This window comes from Harpegnathos saltator, unplaced genomic scaffold (genome assembly GCF_003227715.2).
Source record: "Harpegnathos saltator strain DR-91 unplaced genomic scaffold, Hsal_v8.6 scaffold293, whole genome shotgun sequence".
Lineage (NCBI taxonomy): Eukaryota > Metazoa > Arthropoda > Insecta > Hymenoptera > Formicidae > Harpegnathos > Harpegnathos saltator.
Window position 1 is genome coordinate 246365 of NW_020230087.1, and position 23534 is coordinate 269898.

At 53.2% G+C, this 23534-nt stretch overlaps 1 protein-coding gene across 8 annotated transcripts; it reads left to right on the forward strand.

Annotated features, from left to right (window-relative positions):
• Window positions 1-299: 299 nt before the first annotated feature.
• Window positions 300-22955, forward strand: LOC105192706 (serine/arginine repetitive matrix protein 2). Of its 8 annotated transcripts, none has more exons than XM_025299816.1 (18): window positions 302-616; window positions 2943-3352; window positions 5252-5565; window positions 7572-8005; window positions 8328-8669; window positions 8827-8971; window positions 9055-9457; window positions 9724-9819; window positions 11046-11412; window positions 11570-11782; window positions 11861-12466; window positions 12581-12880; window positions 14126-14414; window positions 14534-14806; window positions 18206-18627; window positions 19660-19845; window positions 20079-20425; window positions 20790-22955. In XM_025299816.1, the coding sequence occupies exons 1-18, from the start codon at window positions 440-442 to the stop codon at window positions 20839-20841; spliced, it is 5376 nt and encodes a 1791-aa protein (XP_025155601.1). In that variant the 5' UTR covers window positions 302-439; the 3' UTR covers window positions 20842-22955. The 8 variants fall into 8 exon arrangements, with proteins under 8 accessions (XP_025155605.1, XP_025155606.1, XP_025155601.1 ...); XM_025299815.1 differs by having other exon boundaries at window positions 9724-9810; window positions 14114-14414; XM_011157003.3 differs by having other exon boundaries at window positions 303-616; window positions 14114-14414.
• The last annotated feature ends 579 nt before the right edge of the window (window positions 22956-23534 follow it).

Genomic DNA, 23534 nt, shown 5'->3' on the forward strand with positions numbered 1-23534 from the left:
ATGAAGGTACCGCGGGCGCGAGACGCGCCGACGAGGTAGCTCCGCAAGAACTACCGCCGCTGGCTGTCTCTCGCGGGATCCTCTCGGTTTACCCCCCGGGACGCCGAGAGAGTAGGATCACATTCCTCTCTCTCTCTCTCTCTTTCTCTCTCTCTCTCTCTCTCTCTCTCTCTCTCTCTCTCTCTCTCTCTCTCTCTCTCTCTCACACTCTCTGCCTCTCTCTCTCTCTCTCTCTCTCTCACTCTCTGCCTCTCTCTCTCACTCTCTGCCTCTCTCTCTCTCTCTCTCTCTCTCTCTCTCTCTCTCTCTCTCTCTCTCTCTCTCTCTCTCTCTTCCTTGTTCGAGAGGGAAAAAGCGGCTAGATCGATAGGCCAGCTGGTGTGCGTGGCCAGCGTTTTCGCCAACGAGTACGGTGTCGCTGCGCGGGGTGCGGTCCAGGATGGTGAAGGCACCGAGCGTAGGACCCGCCGGTGGCCCGGCGGGCATCAGGAGGATCCACCCGGGCCCTGAGATCGCCATAAACCCGCGGAACCTACCCACCGTCTCCGCGAACATGACGCCCATGCGGGGTGATGCCAATGCGATCGGCAGAACGACACCAGTCTATCATCCTCAGGTAGGTACGCGAATGTCAGGTGGGTATCAGGAGAGCTGGCACGACGTGTTTATGTCGCGACATCGCGTACGACATCGGACCGCTGAAGACCGTCCGTTCTACTACCGCGAGAGCTAGTACGCGCGCGGACTGTCGCGTTTCCGTCGCGGCGTTTCTTCGTTTTTCCTCCGCGTCGCGAGAGTGAAACGTATTCGTTGGAAAATCGCAGATGGATTGATACAGCACGGAGATGAAGTGAAGGCAGGCGTGAGATTCGCCGGGAGCGCACGTTCTCGCGGCTTCTCGCGTTTCGCGTTTCGTGCTCAGCGTGTTGCTCGAAATTAGCGAGTTCCCCTTATTAGCGGGGAAGTGAGTTGATTAAAATTCCGTCTCATCGAGACACGCGTGGACCGGCACGAAAGTAGAGGGCTGTCGCGCGATGTGACGTTTGTCCGCGTCGCAAATGTATTAACGTAATTAATTTATAAACGCGATAGCGCGCCGCGGTGAGAACGTGTCTGGTATATATAGCGCGCGTTGCGCTGTGTCACGTTGCGTGAAAAAAAAAATGGGAAGGAGGAGAAAGAGAGAGAGAGAGAGAGAGAGAGAGAGAGAGAGAGAGAGAGAATTATTTTTCGCAAACTGTGTTTTACGCGCATATTTTTCACATCACGGCCAAAGTTGTAGCTTCAAAAAGTTGCAGCTTTGTGCGGTGACGGTAAAGTTCATTAACCACGTTCGTACCTGCAACTACATTATATGAATTGTCGGGGGTTCAACTCTCGCGAGCCGGCCTCTCCGACGAATACGCGAATTTACTCGCGCGGTATACGGTGGAAGATACCTCTTACTTCCTCGCTCATTCCAGCAATCTAATTAATTATCATCTTTCGGAGATGGTTCTGTCCCCCTCTCACTCTCTCTCTCTCTCTCTCTCTCTCTCTCTCTCTCTCTCTCTCTCTCTCTCTCTCTCTCTCTCTCTTTCTCTCACGTGTACTCCATTTCACTCGCCATTCGTTATTTATCCTCATCGTTTGCACGACGTTTACGGTCGCGCGTGTAGGCGGCACGGGAGTGGACAATCGCCCACGGTTTTATTTGCGAACGTTCCGGCTGGAAGACAGCGTTAACATTTCGAGGATCAACGAGGACTGCTCTTTCCGGCGATACGGAGGGCGATAATATCCCAATCATCCCCATCCCCCCGGAGAATCGAGGACATTGCTCGCGCTCCGAAATACGTTTCCTGACGATCGAATGTAGGTCAGTCTTCCGAAGAGAGAGAGAGAGAGAGAGAGAGAGAGAGAGAGAGAGAGAGAGAGAGAGAGAGAGAGAGAGAGGGAGACGCGCACCTCTCGCTCTCGGAGAAAACTGAAATGTTTTCCCCGTCCATGGATCTCGCCCGCGCGCTCAACAAGGGTAGCTCCCTGACGAATCTCATTACCGGACACTAATATAATGCGATAATCATTGGGGCGGTTATAATGGCAACGGCACGCGGCGCGAGCACGGTCGGCGGGCGCAAGATATCGGAACTCCATGTTTAGCATGGAATAATGCAAGAACGGTAATGAAGTCCGGGAAATTACAGAAGTTTAACGCAGCGACTATTACGATTTCCGATAACGCGACCCGGCACAATGAGTCGCGTATAGCTATGGAACTCGGATGAATGAAGCAGTTTACCGCACTCGATCGTAGGACGATACAGTTTTTAAACGACCCGCGGAAGACAATACTCTCCCGCAGCCTTGCTCGTTTTGTTCGCTCGTTTCCTACCCGGCCAAGTTGCGTGTTTCATTGCTGTCGCGTCAAGAGTCGCGTATCTCTCTCTCCCTCTCTCTCTCTCTCTCTCTCTCTCTCTCTCTCTCTCTCTCTCTCTCTCTCTCTCAATCGGTACTATTATTTCGAGCACCACGGCGAGTGTTGCATCGCGACTAAACATTCCTGTCTTTCGACTGTTGGATCGCGCGGGGGGGGGGGAGATGTAACTTTTTCTCAACGGCACTGCCGTTTTCAACGACGCCCGCCGACGCCGCCGCTGCCACTTGAATCGCCTTGTCCTCCAACTGTGAATCCCATTTCGACAGAGCGATGCGCCGACCTCGATCTCCAGCGCGGCGGGATTGTTCAGCCACCACCGCGAGGCAATTGTCGCGAAACGCGTCATTGGCGCGTCTGTGAGATACAAATAAGCGCGATCTCGCCGATCATCACCGGCGAATCACTCCGTAGTTGCCGGTCCCTCCTATTCGCGTCTCACGCAGATTACACCGCGTGTCGATCAACTACAGTCTACCGACTTACTCCCCGTGAGTGATACCGTAACCCCGGCTGTTTGCGACAGGTGGACGTCTCCACGCAGGTAGACCTCCACGGCGGTTTCGTCGGCCCCATAAACGTCGTCGACTGGGACCGTCGCGCGACTCCCTTGTACTCGCGCGAGGACATTAAGGAGCAGTATTGCATCACCAGCCGGCAGCTGGACGCCGTGGAGAAGTCCGGCGGCGGCTTCTTCGGCTGCCTGTCGACGAGGGGCCCGTCGCCGTGCAGCTCCACCAGAAACTCCATCCTGTCGGCGTGCGTGCGTAGCGTGCCCAGCGACGAGAACCTGTGCGACGCGCCTTATCCACGAAGACCCCTTCAGATCATGTATCGCCAACCGCGTGGCTACGTCTTCGAGGATGAAGCGGACTGGATCGACAGTTCCTACTTTAGGCCGCGCCCCAAGTTTTGCACCGTGCCCGATCCGAAGAGGTGAGTGAGGCGACGGATCTCTCTCTCTCTCTCTCTCTCTCTCTCTCTCTCTCTCTCTATCTCTCTCTCTCTCTCTCTCTCGCTCTCTCGCTCTCGGCACGCTCCTTCGACGGATCCTGCTCCGGGAATCCAAAGTCGCGAGCCTCGGGCTCATTGACGATTCCAGCAATTCCGAAGTTTACGCTGATACGTCGCCGGTTGCAAATATCTGAGAGAGAATTTCGTCAGCTGCAGCTGATTCAACCCGCGGCGATGTACATACGAGAGAGCACTCTCGCCGCGCTCGAATCTACGATAATATCACGCGAAGTATACATCGCGCGCACATGTGAACCCGTCATTTCTCCCATTCTCTCTTCCTCTCTTTGGTAAAATGTCGCTCGTCGAATTGTCAAGAACGGTGGGCGATCGCCCAGGCGCGCACACGCGGCGCCGACACCTGCGGAGGACGATATCACCTCCTCCTCCTCCGCCGCCACCGCCGCCACCTCCCGCCGGCTATTTGGTAGAAGCCGAACGCTTCGGATATTTGAGGGCAAATTACTCCGAAGGGACGCGTTGCGAATGTATCCACTGATCGATTTATCGGCGAGGATTCGGCCGACGTAACTGATCGAGGGAGGCGTGTCTCGGCCAGTAACGACGAGTTATGCAAACGTAAGAACGGCGGCTCCAAATGCGTTCTTTCAGCTGAAATATTCACGAGCATTTCTCGCCTTTGGATTCTCCCCCGGCCGAGTCTCCGTGACGCCACGAGCGGATGCGAGCGCACCCGACTTTTGATGCACACGGAAAGGAAAGTTGCAGTTCACGGTCGCCTGCGAGCGGCCGACCGTTGCTGTGCTTTTAGATAGACCTTATAAAAACGATATTTATACGGCGCACGTTGTTCCATCGGCTGTTACGTGCAAAACCTGCCGCGGTCTCTGTCTCTCTCTTTCTCTCTCTCTCTCTCTCTCTCTCTCTCTCTCTCTCTCTCTCTCTCTCTCTCTCTGTCTCTCGGTCTCTCTCTGTCTCTCTCGGTCTCTCTCGGTCTCTCTCTCTCTCTCTCTCTCTCTCTCTTTCTCCTCTGAGGATAGCGTGCGCGCCTCACTCTCCGGGGTTGGGTTTATTTCTGATTAGCACGAGTGCCGCGCCGACCCTTTTATCAGCTTTTTAAGGTCAACGGAAAGCGATCGATTAAAAAATTATGTTTGTGCGGAAAATCGCTGGGCGAGGGTGCAGAAGAGAGTTACACAGGACGTACGCGTAACGTACCGCGATGGATCTCGGCGTGCAAATACCGCGGTCGCGCTCTTCAAATCCGCACGTTTCCTTTTTTTATACTCTCGACAGTCGACAGGTGGTAAATACTCGCCGCGATCGATCTTGCGGAACGCTACGAGCACGGCTCGCGCGAAAAATTGACGTTTAATATATGCGATCGCTAATAAGGTCATCTGCACGTCGATGGAACGACGCGCTGTCATCCCGCTTCCTGCGATAATAGCGGTAACACGCGTAATCGGGCTGTATTTAGTACAATGGCTGTGGACATGACAATCTCCCCGACGACGCGCCTCCCGTTTAATTCGCCTCATTTTCATTACGAGAGAGAGAGAGAGAGAGAGAGAGAGAGAGAGAGAGAGAGCGGAGGAGAAAAGAAGCGGCATGTGACGCGCCCCTGTTATTCTCTGCGGCAAACTCGAGGTGTGTATTTTTGCATCGGGAATGAGGGGAATCTGTATATTTATAGAAGCGCGTCTCTCCGCGCGCGCCATTTTTTCTAATATTAACGATCGCGCGACACATGTCGTCGATCGACACGACGAGCGCAAACGAAACTCGTCGCGATGCGAAAAACGCACGAACGCGCATCTCCGGCATTTCACACAGCCTGATCACTCTTTGATCTCAAAGATACACCTGGCTGCCGGAAGACGAGGAGTCCATGAGGCTGGAAGGACCGCGGCCGGTGCTGCCGGCCGTGCCTCCTCCTCCTCCTCCCAGTGCGATGACCACGACGACGCAGGGGTCGCAGCAGCAGGCTCCGAAGACGAAGCACGTGAGCTTCGCGAGGTCGCACACACTCACGTCGTTCGAAGTACCGAGAAGCAGAAGTCCTCCGGAACGTCTCATAGACTCGCAGCCGACAATGCAGAACACTATACTGCCTTCGTCCTTGCCCTTGGTGCATCCTTACCCTGGCGTCGAGCCACGTGTTCTTGTGCTCGGTGAGTGCGTGTGTGTGTGTGTGTGTGTGTGTGTGTGTGCGAGTCTTATGTTTCGACGGCGACGTCGAAAGTTTTACACATTACAAGTACACACACACACACACACACACACACACACTCTATAAATACACCTCTCTTTAAAGACGTACGCGATCTATAAATACTCTTTACTCGCCACCGCGCGCGATGCTATAACGTTTCGTAATTCTCGATCTTTCTCTCCCTTTCCCCGAAAGGATATCATCCTTCATTTATGAACGCGCTCGGTTTGCGATAGACGGTAAATTATTAATTTCGTTAATTTCGCACTGTGCGTGACCCATGGGACTGCATATGTGAGTGATCAAACTCGCGTCTGGCAGTTTTGATCCCGAGCCAAGTATCACATATTAAGTGGCGAAAGTAGTCGGAGCTATTTACTCACGACCGGCTCTCACCTCTTGATCGAACTATTAGGTCGATGGGGAAAGTTCCGTTCGTTTTTTCGCAAAACGTATGGCTTTACTTAAGAAACAAATTAAAAAAGTCAATCAAAATATTGTCCATCGTTAGCGATGACTTTTTACCATCGGCTTCCGGTCAGCGAGCGAATTCCGCGGCGAAAGAATGACTCGTCTCTGGAGGCTATCCAGTCAGAGACCTATTTTTCGACGTCTTCGTAAGAATTGAAGCAAGCATTCGTCAGCAAGTGCGTGTGCCATCGACCGAAACAAGTGGCGGTCGGAAGGGGCACAGTCTGGTGAATAAGCCGCATGGGGTAACACTTCCCTGCGAAGTGCTTCTAACGTTTCCTTGACTGGGATTTTGTGACGTGAGGCCGAGCGTTGTCACGAAGCAAAATCACTTTATGCTGTCTCGTGTTTCATATTCTGGTCGTTTTTCGTGCAATGCTCGGCTCGAACGGATCATTTGTTCTCTCCGTAGAGATCCCCTGTGACTGTTTGACCACTTTTCAACAGCTCATGGTACAGCACACCCTTCTGATCCCACCAAATATCCACCAAAGAGCATTGCCTTCTTTCCGCTTTCCGATATTCCGCTTTCCGCGTCGATGTTGAGGGTTGGGGCCGGGATCGCAAATAATTTCTCGACGTTTGGGATTGTCAAAATAAATCCATTTCTCATCCCCAGTGATGATACGATGTAAAAAACCCCTTTCTTTGTTGCCCAGCAAGCAGGCATTTCGCAGGCATGGTATTTCGCCTTTCAATGTCTCTTGGCATCCGGTTCACGCGGGACCCATTTCCCCTCCTTGTAAACCTTCCCTAAGGCTTTCAAACGATCGGAAATGACCTGATTGAGCGCAATTTAATGCTTCTGCAAGTTGCTTTTGCGCTTGACATGGGTCTTCGTCCACCGATATACCTGCAATTCTTCGTCTTCGAATACTCTTGGCCGTCCAGAACGCTCTTTGCCCTCTACATCAAAATCACCACTCTTTTAAACCATTCTCTGCATGTTTTATCGGAAGGAGCATTATATACCATAAACTTGTACAAACATTCGATGAGCTTCAGCTGCAGTTTTCTTCCAATTCCGAAGCAAAAGATTTGGCCAAATGACTCTTGGCGCAAATGACTCTTATTTCGATATTTTCGATGCGGTAAAAAACAATGTTATTGGTGCAAACGTATATACTGAATCTATGTACCGAGTGTTATTGACGGATGTCAAAGCAACCATTAAGCTTTGTTTAGACACTAGAGGTTAACGACAGTTCTATTGCTGTTGCTACTCGCCGCTAGATGGCCGGAACTTTCCGATTTACCTAATATAACGCTCGCGAATGATCGAGAACCGCCATCCGGCCGGTGCAACGATGCGAGATGCACATCTCCTTTGGCGAGGTCTGTTGAATGTCGACGCTGGATGAAAAAAATACGCCGGTCGATCTTTCTGCCCCCCCCCCCATCTTTGGAAGCAGGCTAAGCCGCGGAGAGACATCCGCGGATGTCAAACGGCGCGACGTTTCGTGCGCGACTTTGAGCGATTTCGATTCGTTCCAGAGAAACCACCTAAGCGCGGCGCGATGAAGACGCAGGCGACGCAGACGGAGATCCCGGCGATGTTTCGCGGCCGCGTGCTTCCGGTGACACTCAGCCCGAGGACCATTCATCGTGTCAAGATGGTCTCGCAGGGCGCGCAGACGAACGGCATGTTCAACGGCAGAAAATTGACCAAAAGTTACTCGGAAGCCGGACAATTAGGAACGCCGCTCGGCGGCGGCCAAGTTGGCGCGCCGACCAAAGAGGAAGTCGAGCACGAGCCGCTCCATAGAACCCAAAGCGAGGAGCCACCGAGGTCGCCTTTCCTCGTTTCGACGACACCACCTCCGCTGCTGCTTCCTTCCACCGCCGTCACCGCCGCCACCACTGTCACCACCACGGTCGTCGTTGAAGCCTTACCGAATGGGGATATCGTGATTCCTTCCTGCGTTATCGTGAGTACGCCGCCCCCCTGCTCGATCGAGCGTATCTTTCGATCCCTCTTCAGGGACTGAGGTTTCGAGAGACGAGTCCGCCCGGAGTGAGTCGCTCTCTTGCGCGTTTTTCTAGCGCGCTCGCGAATCGACGCGCTCTCGAGAGCGCGATTGATTCCGCGCCGGAGAGAGCGTGAAAAATACGAGCAACTGCTCGGGCGAACTTTGCGTTTTCAACGCGCGATAGATAATAGACGAATCTCTTGCCCCCCCCTCCCTCTTAACACAGATGGATATAAACGGCACAGGATACAGCGTCTCGTATATTCGCTTCTCGTTTCAGCCTCTGGGGCATCGTAAATCTCTTGATTTAGACGACCAGGAGATCTTCATAAATTTCAAGCCGGCTCCAGTGTCGCCGGATGCTCGGGCGCTCCTCAGCCGGATTTCCGAGCCCACCCGTAGGCTTCTTCCTCTGCAGAAGACATTCTCCGACGGCGAGATCCGCGTAGAGAGACGCGAGCTCATCGGGGAGACCGGTGAGCCGAGTTACCCGCACACCTGCAGAAGGAATCATCAGGATCCTTGGGGCAGGACTGTCAGAGCACCCGTCCAATTTTCCTCGACACCCGAGGATCTGTCCTTGCTACGAATCGCCTCGCCCCATGAGGATCATCACGAGGAGGTGAAGAGCCCGCGCGCGGCGCGTCTGTTTAACGTGTCTCTTTGGCGGCGTGTGTGTACACACACGCGCGAATAAAAGCAACAGAGAGATTGTCGCGAGCGCGACGGACGGATCGGAAGCGCGAGGTTCGACGAGGTGTTTCTTGTTTTTTTCTCAGGAGTTCCACGAAAATCTCATACGTCGCGGTCTCTTCCGGAAGAGAAGCGTGTCTCTCGAGGACGGCGTGCAGGGTCTGTCGTCGGACGACTTTATGCTCCCCAGGTCGCTACCAACTTCGCCCACGTCGCCGACCGCAGCGGCGGGTATGTGTCGGTTGGGTGTGACGCTCTCTCATTAAGCTCGCCAATTGCTAATCTAAACGGGTACCTACGACACGTTGTTGCAGCACCACGCAGGATCTCGCAGAGCCCGAAGGACGACTCGTTGCCGAGCGGCGCGTTGCTGCACACCACGTTCTGTCCGCCCGGGTTCAGCGCAGTCATCGGCGGCACCAGCATCATCGGCCAGGTGACTTCTCCGTTCGCATCGAGCGACTCCCTGACGAACGACGTGACGAGGGACCACAGCGACGGGATCTGGAACGAGTCGCAGGCGACGGTGCTCCAAGCCGACTCCTTGGCTCTGCTAACGCCGTCCTCGAGGAGGAGACATCTGCTGCTGCTGCAGCATCAGCAACGCTCGTCGATGGATACCGAGGCGTTGGACGTGGAGGACGAGGTGGAGCCTTGCCCGCCGAGCCCGAGGATACGCTTGGAGCCTGCCACTCCGGTGCAGCCCCTCACACCGAGGTAACGCAAAACGAAACGCACAATTCCGCGAAATGTTTGGAAGAGAGGGAGAGAGAGAGAGAGAGATACGATCGCTCTGATGCGAAGTCGTCGTGAAATTGAAGATGGATTGTTGGAGTCTGCGATTTCAATGATCGTGGTGATTTATTCGCAAGAACGCCGTCGTGATTGACGGCGTTAGCAAGTGTAATTTAGCGAGATGCTTGTTGACTATATCGACACGCTGTTGCGTGTCCTTTGATTGATGGAAGACACTTTTTTCGCAGACGCGCATACAGAATACAAGATCTGTTGCCGCCCGAGTTTCAGCAAATTTACTACAATGATGTATCCGCAACAGCACGTTTTTACGCGTACGATATGTAAGACTATAACGCATTCTGACCCGATTTCATAGTATAGCCCCCTCCCCCCCCCGCCCAAGCTTTCTGACCCGAGTATATTTTTGGACGAATCATCCTCACGGCATCCCAAAGTATTCAACTACTACACACACACACACACACACACACACGAGTCGGCATACCTGAGAGCGGACATGTTCCCGTGTGTGTACAAAGTTGACGAAATGACGCTTGACAGAAGAAAAAATTGATCGATACAGAAATTTCGACGAATTTCGTCGAAATGAATTCGTCGAAATGAACTCTACGGAATGAATTCCACGGAATGAATTCTACGTGTATGTATTTCTCAAAAAAAAACCGTCGAGTGTTGCTGAGAGACTTAGTAGAGATGTGCGAACTATTCGAATTCGAATCTGAATCCCTATGATTCGAATCCGAATAATTCGAAAATTTCGAATCGAAGATTCAATTACGAATCAAATATATTAGCGTGCATTATATTTGCATGCAAATCAAGTACAGAACGAGACATCTGGGCCTGTATATTTGAACCCTTAACTTGTAACTAACTTAACTTATAATTAATAACTTAATTATAAATTACTTTAAATATTTAAATATATATTTTACTTTAAAATGATATTACAATATCAATATCCCCTTTCATATTAAAACCTTCCATCATTATTATGTACATGTTTAATAGTCATGTTAAATTTTTTAATGATTCGATTCGATTCGAATTCGAATGAAATTTCATAGATTCGATTCGATTCGAATTCGAATTAAAAAGATGAGATTCGATTCGATTCGATTCGACATAAAAATTCTTGATTCGCACATCTCTAAGACTTAGCTTAGGAGACACGTTAAAACTGGACAATGTCCGCTCACAAGATAACGCGCGACACTTTGGAGACTACACAACCTTGTAAATATTCCCTCTGTTCTCATCTCTCCGATTCACTCGCAGTTCACCCATTTCGACGGATGCTTTCAAACGCATACGCGCATAAATTCGACGTTTCTCCCCGAGTAACGTCTACCCACCATCGACCCATACACACACACACACACACACACGACTCTCCCTCAGTGATCTAAGCGACTAACGTACGCAACGCTTGTCCCCCGGTATTGAAGTTGCCTGACCACCCTGCCGCCGCCACCGCCGCCGCCGCCGCCGCCGTCGCCGTCGCCACACGAGACCGCGATTAAAATCCCGTGTCTTTTCTCTCTAGTATCGAATCGTCCATTTCCGCGAGCAACGGCCGGCCGAGAAGCGGATTACGCCGCGCGAGTCCGGCTCCGCCACTGTCTCAGCCCCAGTCACAATCGTCGAGTGAGTTCGGTTTGAGTCTAGCAAGAACCGACTCAGGCGGCCGCACAAACACCGATCTCTCCGAGACCTCCGAAGATTACGTCACTGCCAACACTTCTACGGAAACCGGGACCACCACAGGTACGTCCGCCACGACCAGCTCTTGGTCGAGACCACCGCAGACGTCCAGCGCCGCGGCATCGGCTCCGGCCTCGACCACCGCGACCGCCGCGGAAGGCAGCTCCTTCGAAAGTGCCAGCTCGATCTACAGCTTGGCGAGGAGCGAGGTGAGAAATCGCGTCGCTTGGAGCCGTCACGTCGATCATTCGATGACTCGTCTCTGTCATCATCCAATGATCGCCGGCCGACTCCGGACAAACTCGGAGAATTCGGAGAAACAGCAGCACCAAGCAGCTCTCGCGACTTTGTTAATTTCATCGCCAGGCCGTCGTCGAGGAGCCGTGCAGCCCGCCGCCAATTTTAGAGGAGACGGAGATCGCGTTTGGGCTGGAGATACCTCCGTCGGCGATGAGATCCAGCAGCAGTAGCAGTTCGGGTAGCTACGACCTCAAGGACGCGATGGCCGACCCTAATCACGAGCTGGAGCAAGTTGCTCCGGCCAGCGGTCACACCTCGGAGACTGAGTTGGACCGAGACGTGAGTGTACGCGCAAAGAGTGTCGCGAGAGAAGAAGCCTGATCGACTGAACCACGAACGATGATCGATTCTTCGCAGGAGGGTCACCGCTCGTCGTCCGGCGGCTACGCCGAGTCGCCGCCCGATGTTCGCATGTGGAGCGAGGAGGAGCGTCGTCGCAGGAAGAAGACCTTCAGCCTGGACTTCCTCGGGACCACGAACAACGTCGAGGTGGAACACAGCGCGGAGTCGGCGTATCCCGAGAACGTGGAGGTCAGCCCGACACCCAGCCACCGGCACCGGTCGAGAAGCAAGCCGGCGTCGGCTCGAAGCCCTCATCGGAACAACAGGAAACGGGAGCCTGCGTCGCAACAATCGGCTCAGCAGCAGCAGCAGCAGCAGCAGCAGCAGCAACAGCAGCAGCAGCAGCTGCAGCAGCAGCAGCAGCAGCAGCAGCAGCAGCAGCAGACCTCAGCGCTCAGCCGCAGTCCTCAGAAGGAGGAGTGGAGGGTGGAGCAGGCTGAGGACGGTCCGCACGCGCCGACGTCCGACGACTCGAGCTGCAGTCATCACTACCACATGCATCATCATCACCACCATCACATGCATCGCGAGGGTGCAGACAGCGCGAGACACCGCCGCACCCGGGAGAGTCCGCGGAGGAAGACAAGCGGTTACATCTCCACCAGGAGACGCAGCAACGAGGTACGACGCGAACCCCTCGTCCTTCGGGAATCTCGCCACCTTCTCTTCTCTTCTCCACTTCGCTCCATTATTCGATTCCTCGATCGTCACGTTCGACGACGATGCTGTGCGCAGGACAAGAACGCAGCGATAACCGGCAGCCTGCCGCGAAGGAGGTCTCGCGTCGCGGACGACATCGTATGCTCCAGTCGCCTGAGTCCCGGCCGTTATCAACGGAGTCCCGGCCACAATGGCCAGCGGGCGGTCGTCATGGAGACGCAGAGTCCGGAGGCGAGACTGAAGGCCCTGTCGGCGGAGTCCTTGAGGTCCGTCAGCCCGGGCAGCGACAGCGTGTTCTACAGCGAGAGCGCCGATCAACCGTGCGTCGCTGCCACCGCTTTGGACGCCGCGCACTGCCACCATTGCGGCAGAGAGGTGATACATTGCTTATCGTGCATTATTCATTTGTCTCTCGCTCCTCGAACTCTTTGCGCGCGAGTGTGCCTCCTCCTCCTTCTCCTCCTCCTCCTCCTCCTCCTCCTCCTCCTCCTTCTCCTTCTCCTCCCCCTCCTCCGTCCGTCCGCGTCGCGACGACGGTGCCGTTTTCTCTCCGTTCGAGAGAGCGAGACAGAGGGGAACGTTGCTCGCCGAAAGACGACGTATTCAACGCCCGATGCCGCCCAGACGCTTTCGGCCGAGCCTTTGACCGACGTGGCATTAATAAACACGTTACGGAAGTAATTTCGAGTTTCTCCGCAACGGTGAAGGAGGAGGAGGAGGAGGAGGAGGAGGAGGAGGAGGAGTCACGACGAGGCTGCAGATGGCATTTGTATCATAATCTACACGGAGACTTTCTTTCGTTAATCGGCATCATGATCTCCTCAGCAGCAGCCGCCCGCTTCTAAGCGCAGTTTCAGCGAATTAGCGTTGAGTTTCTCTCTCTCTCTCTCTCTCTCTCTCTCTCTCTCTCTCTCTCTCTCTCTCTCTCTCTCTCTCTCTGTCTCTCTCTCTTGCATGCTCACGTCATGGTGTGACTCTCGATTAGATCTTCATTAGACGCCGTGCGAGTATGCCAAGTGTTGTTTATGCACTGCCGGTGATGCGAACCGCCGGTTCTCGAAATGACATTCCTGCGATGCGCGATTCCCTTCTGCCTGTGAATTCACTCGCGCGATCGGAATTACCGCACGCACGGTCGTTATTATGCCCGCGAGAGCAGAGTCCCGCCGGTCCGTCCAGGTATATTTATAGAAAACACAATTCTCTGAATAGGCCTCTGCTATTTGGCGATTCGAGGATCGCGCTTCACACTTCTCGTACTTCGCCTTCTATCAGCATCAGTCGCGTGTGCGACCACTCTTTCCGTTTGCTTGCTTAACGCACAGCGACACGAGTCGTGCGAATGCAGATCTCTGCTCTTCAATGCGAACGAAATATCAGAGAGATCTCTGATAGTAATCGATATGGGAATGCCAAGTAGCGTCTCTCTCTCTCTCTCTCTCTCTCTCTCTCTCTCTCTCTCTCTCTCTCTCTCTCTCTCTCTCTGTCTCTGTCTCTCTCTCTCTCTCTGTCTCTGTCTCTGTCTCTGTCTCTGTCGTATCTACTTATCTGTCCGTCTTTCTGCCTCCTTTCTCTATCGTGTGTGCCCTCCTGTTGCTTCATCCCGAGGTGTCGGAAGAGATCGTTCGACCACCGGCAGGTTTCGCGGACTCGCCGGAGGGACACAGGACGTCCTCCAAGCACGTCGCGGGACACCGGTTGTACAAAAAGTTCGACAAGAGGTACAGATCGGAAGACCGCGGCGACAGACGACACCGTCGCAGCAGCGCCGGCAGATCGGACATCCGGGCGAAGTCGGAGGAAAGAGCCACCTCCCGATCGGGAAGCAGAGGTTCGATCGACGACACCGCCAGCGGCAGGAAGAGGCTGCAAGCTCGAAGCACCGACGCCAGCATGGAGATTCTCACGGGTCGGTTTGCATACGAATTGAAACTAGACTGAAATAGCGTACCCTCGTACGCGATTTCGCGATTTGACGAATAACGCGAGTCTGTCCTCCGGCCTGGATGTTATCCTCGACGGCGACAGGCAGGGAAGACGAGGACACCTACGTGGAGCCGTACACGAGCAGCGAATGGATTTACATCGGTGATCTCGAGGAGAGCCACGTGTGGAAGAGACCGGACAGCAGAGACGATGACGACGACATCACGGAGGGTGGCTTTAAAGAGCGACGGGATTCGCAGGAATCCACGGAGAGCGAGAAGAATTTCGAGAAGAAATACCAGGCGGCCACGCACAGGATGGTGCACCGAAAAAGCAGCGGCGAGATGTACAAGAGGATACAAACCAAATGCTTCGGTGAGTCTGGCCGCGCTCTATTTTTACCCCGTCGGCAGATTTAAAAAGATTTCGCTCGTAGTTCCTCGATATTCCCCGCGCAGAATTAACTCTCGTCCCGCGTTGTGCAATTTTTTACTTTACCACCGCGAGAGCGTGCTTTACCTTTTCCTTTTCCTCGCACGACCGATCGCATACGCGCGCGCGCGCGCGCGCGCGCGCACGCTCGCTGGTTATAATTAAAAGCTACCCTCCTGTACGCGAGCTATTTTCCCCGAGTCTGCCGATCTTCCGGAAACGAGTCCATTAGCACCTACCGCACACTATCGCGGTCGTTAATCATAACTACGAGTGGGCGCGGTGTTTTCCAAGTGCTCTCAAGTGTGTGTGCGCGCGAGCCGCGTTTCTCCAAAATGCAATCTCCACGCCGCGAGAACATCCGGTCGAATGACGTCCGGATGACGCGACGCGACGAAGCCGCTCCGACGTCGATTCGCGCATCGCCGAAGAATGTTCTTAAACCGTCTCGCAAAGGCATCCTGCGATAAATCCACCGGCGAGAGGGGAGAGTTGGGTAGCGAGGTAACGAGGGCGAGATAAAAAAGGAAAGAGAGAGAGAGAGAGAGAGACCAAGGAAAAAGAGAGGACAAAAAATTGCGCGAGACAAGGGTGATAAATAGATGAATGGGTCGATAAGATCGATTCCGTCACGCCCTACGACATAAATCTTCCGAGAGACAAAAGTCGAGTGGAATGCTCTGCGAAAAATCAGAATGAGTCGGAATGAATTGAGTCCGCGACGACCGCGCGTTGAGTCCGGGCGATCTATTAAAAGTGAGCACTTGAGAATATCCAAATTGCGACGGAGAGAGACGCGCCGCGCGATTTAAAAAGAGGAATCCCGTGGGGAGGGAGGGAAAAGAATTGGGTCAGGATAATGTGCGAAAGAAGATGCGCGTGAGCGAAAGACGGAAAGGGAAAGATCGGCAAGTTTGGAGAGGGAGAGGGAGAGGGAGAGAGGGAGAGAGAGAGAGAGAGAGAGAGAGAGAGTGGCGTTCTTCCCGATTCTTTAAATAAGCACGGCGTAATACTCCGTCGTCTAAATATAATCCAGCCGGCGAGCGGCCGTCGTGCGAGACGTTCATGCTCGGCTCGTTCGCGGCGAGAGGAGGAAGACGGAGGAGTCGGGGAGGAGTGATTTGTGCCCGCGCAAAGTCGACGGAGCAACGTAGCCACCGCTCGCGACCTGCTCGCGAGGGCGGCGGGGCTCGAGGGGTGCGGCGGAGTGCTGACTCGAAGAAGTAGCTTTTGGCTGGCAGTCAGTGGGTCAGGGCGCCGAGTCGCATTCCACGAGGCTGCCGGCTCGAGCTGCCGCGTCGTCTTCGCGGATTCACCGTTTCTTGTGTACACCCGCGAGAGGAGTTGATCCGCGAACGCGAGCGCGAGCGCGTCTTCCGGTGCGGAGGGTGCGCGATAGCCCTGCGTGGCACGCGAACGTCTCTCTCTCTCTCTCTCTCTCTCTCTCTCTCTCTCTCTCTCTCTCTCTCTCTCTCTCTCTCCGCCTCTCTCTCTCTCTCTGTCTCGCCGGTACCCAAGTGGAAGTGCAGAAGCGACAGTTAATTCGCGCCCAACAAGTTCTAATTGCTTCGAGTTTGCGGGCCGCGATCGATCAATCAGCGAGCGACGATGGTGTGCGACTCCGCGGGTTCCGAGTGTGCGACGGAAATGGACAAGGACGCGACATTGAAGCAGGCTCTGGAGGAGCTGCTCAAGTGTATGCTCAGGGTCTGGTGTAGGGAGGGTCAAGCTCTGGCGAGATTCGGCGTGACGGCGACAGGTAATCGGGCGCCGACGCGGACGCGACGCGTCGACTTAATGCTTTCACTCTTCTCGCCCCGATATCAGCGTCTTTCGCGAGAAAAAAAGGTAGCAGACGGCCTCTCTTCGACTCGGCTCTCGTTCCCGGAGAACGCTTGTTAATCCGCCGGCTAAGCTAAACTTTCCGCCCCGACGTGAGAAATTGAGTTGCGGTCCGCGAGTCGGACGAGCTGCTGGCTCCTCGCTAGCGGAGAGAGTTACCGGCAACTTGGAGATCGGCGAGCGGGGATAATTTGTATTAATGATTTGATTTCTATTCATGAAACTAGCGGCGGCGCGTGAGCGAATTAACGACGACGACACGTAAATATCCGTGAGGCGGTCTGCCTACCTCGAGACTCCGTGAGAAACGACTATAAAAAGTATATCGTTAAAACGCGGCTAAGACTCGCGGCCAAGTTTTAATTAGTGCGCATCTGTCAGCGTCGATTGTGCACCTCCACGCGCTACGCGGCTCGCGCCCTGCGTGTCCTCTCGCGATAAGCCGACGAGACTCCCCCTTTCATTGACGGGACGGGACGGCGTTATCGTCGACATTTACAAGCGCGGTAGGTATGGCGCGGCAACTTGCTGTCGCCTTTTTCTAATCCGATTAAAATGGGTCAAAGGGTTCATAGATGACGGGTCATACGGTGAACCTGGAACGCTCTATACACCGCCACCACGTGCGCACGTATCTCACGCCGGTTACGACGCCGTGTTTATACGTGTGCGTTATATGTGTGTGTGTGTGTGTGTGTGTGTGTGCATAAAGTTGGTGCGCACGATCAAGTCGCGCTTTTTCCAGCGTCTTTCACGTTCATGATCAAAGCGCGGACTAAAGCGGACGAGCTTGCAATGGCGCAAAAATAAAAGCGGCGCGGCTCGATAGTGTTCGCGCGCGCATTCTCTCTCTCTCTCTCTCTCTCTCTCTCTCTCTTTCTCTGCACAACGAAGGAGAGGAAAGGTCCGAGGCCCTAAATACGCTCGGCTACGTTTATAGCACGCTGACGCAGGACTTGGTGCGCGCCTTTTTGCGCGAATCTACGTCGATGTCGATCCGTTCCTCCTCCGCCTCTTCGGCCTCTTTCGATCTGGAGCGAGCGATCCGCCTGCGGCCGGTTGTGCTCGCGTGGACACAATCGTGTCGCACTATTCTCGTTGCCGCGGCCGCTCGATAGCACGTGGCGTGACTGCGAGGAGCTTAAACAATTTACCGCGCGCTGGACGTACGTACGATTCCCTTTGTCCGCCTACTAAATGCTGCTACTCGTCTAAATATAATCCGTCCAGCGACGAGACGGATCTGCATATTAAATGCGCCTAGCGGGAATCATATCGAGGCGCGTACATCGAAAATCTTTAATCTCCGCGTGTGAAATCACCGCCAGAGAGAGAATGTTCCTTTTCTAAATATACGTAAATACAAAAAGATGCCCCCCTCCCTCCTCCGCGCTCTCTCAGGGTGGCCATTGAAAAATAAAAAATATAAAAATTCAGTTCTCCGTCCGATTCCAATTCGCGCCGAAGCTTCACAGCAGCTGCTTCACTTTGCTTCCGCAGAGAGCGACAAGAGGGTGATCGTGAAGCGGGAAGCCGGCGGTGAATTTGGATTCCGTATCCACGGCTCCAAGCCGGTTGTGGTCTCCGCGATCGAACCGGACACGCCCGCGGAGAGCTCCGGGCTCGAGGTAGGCGACATCATCATGTCGGTGAACGGCAGAAGCGTCATGGACGCCATGCACTCGGAGGTGGTGAGACTGGCGCACTCCGGCACGGACATCCTGGAGCTGGAAGTGGCGAGGACTTGCAACGTGCTGGCGCCGCGTGTCGCGCGCGCAGGAGCGAAGGAGAGCGCGGAAGAGGCGCCCCTGTGCTCCGGCTACCTGTGGAGGAGGTCCGCCACGTCCAGCGCGGATAAGTGGGTTCGCAGGTGGTTCGCCCTTCGTCGTGACAACTGCCTGTACTGCTATAAGACTGACTCGGTGAGCAAAAGTCGGCGTTTCTCTATAGTCCCGTTTCCCCGCTCTCGTGTCTCGATAAAGAAAACCCGACTAGAAATTTTGATCAGGTTCACCTAACTAATTGGATAAGGACCTAATGAAAGGTAATCCTAACGACAAATGAGTAAGGAAGACCTTTATAAGGTTATAATGGGTTGGGTCCGCATTAGGACCTTAATGTATGATAGAATATGGTTCAGTTAATCAGGTCCTTGTCGGGATCTTATTCATTGTACCTGTAATATGAGTTGCATTATCAAGTTTTAACGAAACAATTTTTGGGTGAACAATTTCCAAATATAAAGATGTCTGCATTGCAAAAACACTTCAGATCACTTGAATATATTTGTAAAATGCTGTAGAAACTATCCTTTTTTTAGCAGTCAATAAATAGTTGTAAAATTAACGTGATATGCAACTTTTCTCTTTAACACTACTTTATGTGTCGTCACCTTGTGATACTTTATGATCTTGTGATATGATATTCATTTTATGTTTCTTTTCCGAAACATTTTACAAGTATGCTCAAGCGATCTAAAATATTATTTCATGCAAACATCTTTTTTATTTGGAAATGACACGAAAGAATTTTCAGCGTGTCATTTCTTATATTTCTAATGTCATCATTCAATGTAGCCGTGGCGAGTAATCAGGAGCTATCAGGAATTTGAAAAAGAAAAACGTAATAAGGATTCCATAAGGTAACTCAATAAGGACCTGCCTATGAATCCTTACTAAGGTCCTGACGATCCACGCTGCGTCACATGACTTACTAGGACCCGATAGCACTACCTTATTGGGACCTGATGTCCAAATGAGGTTAACCTGATCAGGACCATGGGATAAATTTCTAGTCGGGTATCTCTTAAAGTTGAAGAGCGCAAAATACGCGCGAGAGCTGAGGTAGAGCTGAGGCTTAGAGAGAGAGAGAGAGAGAGAGTATCGAAAATATCGGAGGAAACGTCCGACCAACGCGAATCTGTCTCCACTTAACGCGCACTTGTCGCACGACAGGACTCGCAACCGGTGGGGGCGGTGATGCTCCTCAAGTACGACGTGGAGCAGACGCCTGAATTGAGGGTGAACAGCTTCGCGATAAAGAAGCAAGGTGCTCCGACGCTACGACTGGCGGCCGATACCGAAGAAGCGATGGCCCGCTGGATTACGGTCATACGCGAAGCCGTTGAGAGGAACAATCAGGTATGCGAAGCGAATCGACGACTGCGCGAGAGCCGGCTATTTTCGACCATTCTTCCGTCCGCTATTTTCTGCCTCGTGGATATTAAGCGCCGCTTTCTGAAAACATACCGACGCGCGCGTTCAAGCAGCGGTTCTCTCGAGACTGTCGATCAATTCAGTCTTCGACCGAAAGCTCCGCTTGAGATTCTCCGTGAGTCGTCCGCGACTGTGTGTGGTTGTCTGTCTTTTTTCAGATCGACACTTGGCTGGACTCCTCGATGAGAATGAGGGAGATGGCCGCGTGCGCTGTTCAGAGGCCGGACTGTTTCGGTTATTTGAGCAAGCAGCAAGAACACGCACGAAAAACTTCCTCGCCCACCGGTTGGTCCCGGCGGTATTGCGTGCTGAAGGACGCCGCGCTATACTTCTACGACGACGCCAACGCCGAGAAGGCATTCGGCGTGGCGTGTCTGCACGGCTTCAGGGTGCACAGCAGTGCGTCTAGTTCAGGCGGCAGGAAGCACGCTTTCGAGCTGCAACCGCCGGACCCCACGCAAAGAAGCTATATCTTCGCTACCGAGTCGGAGATGGATAAGAAACGGTGAGAAAACGACGACGACGACGACGACGACGACAACGACAACACTCGACTGCCCCGCTGACGATGCCTGTCGATCAACACCGTCGTCGACTGCCACGCGTGTTTTTCCGCTCGTTATTTCAGCGCTCACATCTCTCGAGTCGAGTTTCAGCTCGGCGAAGGATGAGCTAAAAAAAGCGCGATCTACGATGCATCTCTAGGCTCTATCGGCTAAATACTTCACTTGTGCGCGACTTTGTCACGTTTTACACACAAACCGGTGAGACGCGACAAAGTCGGAGAGCCGGACACGGTCACACACCGGCATGGCAGTCAATGTGAGTTGACCAACTTGAGTCTAAAAGTCGTGTTTGTCGTTTTACAGGTGGTTGGCCGCCCTTGAATATTCGATCGATCGATGGATAAAGATAGGTTGATGCGAAAGAATCCGCCCTACGATGAATCCAACGAGTCGCAGCAGCGAAGATCGTCGTCCAAGGAAATCCTCGTCCGTACCCTTTTCCGGTTCCTAACCGCGTCTCCGCGAATCGTCCGCGACGTTCGCCGGATATAATCGTCGCTCCGTTACCCGGACGATATCGCCAAAACTCGTGGATGTCGCCAAAACATTATCATTTCAACGACATTATTGAGTCTCATCGTCATCATTGATCATCATTGTAGCTGCTGATTAACAGTGACGCTGAGTAAAGGAAAAATTGTTCAAATAAAAGAAAACAGTCAACGCTGAAAACGCTGCTAATTTGTGTCTCATTTTCGTGCAATCGCCACAATCGTCGTCGTCATCGTCGTCGTCGTCGTCGTCGTCATGTCGTCGGAATTGTTCATCAGCAGTAATACGATCGATTCCATCGAGCAGAGTCATTGAAAAGCGGTAGCACATCACACCGGTGAATTCGGCGTTTTCAACGCCGACGCGCGAAAGACGAGCGAGCTTCTCTGCCGCGCCGTCGCGAAAACGCGCCTCCGCATCTCGCTCGCCGAGATCGCGCCGCGACTCGGTTTCGCGATCGGACTTTGCGACTCGTCGCGCGTCGAGCTTTCAACCCGATCAGTCCCATCCGTCATGCGCTCATCGCACACTCCATCGTCGACACGGCGACGCGCCAGCAACTCTGATCAAAAAGCGAAAGCTTGTACGCGAACTAACGAGTAATTACGCGCGAAAGCACGAAAGCGAAACCCATTCGGTACAGAGTACACTGCTGTTCTCGCGACGATCGTCGAGACGTAGGCTCGAGAAGTCGTGCCAAAGTCGTTTGTCGCTGAAACTCTACACGCACACGAGGACGACTCTGCGGGCGCGGAAGAGTGTCTTTAGGAGCGAGACGAAGTTCGCATCTCAAAGATGTTTAACCGTGACGGCGGTGAGCGGCAGGCGGGAGAGGAACATTTCGTGCGAAACGCATGCGGTACGTGCATGCGGTGTAGTAGCCCAATAGTTGTGCGTATGCGGCACACATGTGCACGTGGAATTACTATACAACTATACACGTCGCTAATTCTTACCGAAAACGCCAAATATTTGTAAAGAAATTTCGAATATATCGCGCGAATATATTCAGTCGAGACGCGAGTCGCGTGCGTGCGTGCGTGCGTGCGTGCTGTAGGTTGTGAGTAAACTCGTGCATGCGTCACCTGTGCGGTAGAAAGTGAAGATACCATTGGTACACCGAGGAGTTTCTGTCGAAAATCTCATCGCATTCTCGCGCGGGCGCGCGCGCGCGCGCGAGGATGCTGGCGTACATTGTAGAGAGGAGACAGACAGACAGAAAATCGTACACCGGCGCATCAGGTTCGGACTGATCCTGTCCGCTTCTACCGGCATATACGGGGTGTCCCGGAATTGTCTGGCGCATATTCGACGGAGGGTCGTTGCGGAAGCTGTGTGAATAGCTCGATTCAAAGGCTCTTTATACTTTCAGAGAATCTACCTGGGAGAATTTTTGACTCGCGACGCGCGAGAGGGTCGTCGTTGAGATATGCACGGATAATTCAGAGACACATCCCGTCGTCGCACATTTTCAGGCACACTTCTCACTTTTCAACTTTCTTCGGACAATATATATAGCACAGACAAATTATACAAGCCCGTTTCCTCTCTTACGTATGTTTCTACCGGAGCGTGTTTATTCTCTCGTGCGTTGATTGAGAAAAATCTCGGGAATTGATGCGAAATGAGACGGCTGGATTCTCCACGTGTCGCAGCGAGACAGAATCGACGGATGATGTAGAGGATCGAGAGGACAAAGCGCGCTGAATTTAATAGCGTCTTCGACGAGCGCGCGACCGTCGCAAACACGAAGAGGGAGCGAAGAGAGAAAAACAGGAAGGAGACGCAGGCGCGAGGAACAAGGCATATACCGACGATATTGTCGTTAGGAAGTACATTGTTTCACGGTCGACGCGTCGACTAGGGTTTTATTAGAGAACGACGCGCGTTCCAAACGAAAGCTTGTGTGTCAAACTGAATGGAGCCTGGTCAAACGCTCAAGAAATCTCAGATAATAAAATAGAAGATTTAATACAATCCCAGAGAGAGAGAGAGAGAGAGAGAGAGAGAGAGAGAGAGAGAGAGAGCGAGAGAGAGAGAGAGAGAGAGAGAGAGAGAGAGAGAGAGAGTGTGCGTGTGTGTGTGTGTGCGTTTGTGTGCGTGTGTGTGTGCGTGTGTGTGGCCGTGCGTGCGTGCGTGTCATTTCCCTGAATTGAATTTTTTCACTCGTCTAATGTCCACGAAAGCGCCAAGGCTGGACTGAAGAAGATGGAGGATGGGCGCCGATTTCGTTCTCGTTACCACCGTACCGTACGATATTTCCACGCGAGGCGTTCGCAAAGAATTCGATTGCGATCGTATGCGTAGCGGCGGAACAACAACAACAACAGTTTCAATGGCCGATTCCGCTCGGTATCGGCGGTACCGGGCGATGCGCGGGCGCGCGCGCGCGCGTGAAAATCATCATCGGGAATTATGATTAAGACTCGACGTGGCGGCAATCGGAGGGACCGATCGATCGAACACATCCGTAGAGAGTCGACGGTAACCGCCGCGAATAGCTGAAAAGCCGAGATCTCAATTACGATGATCGCAATGAAATATCGCGAGTGAGAT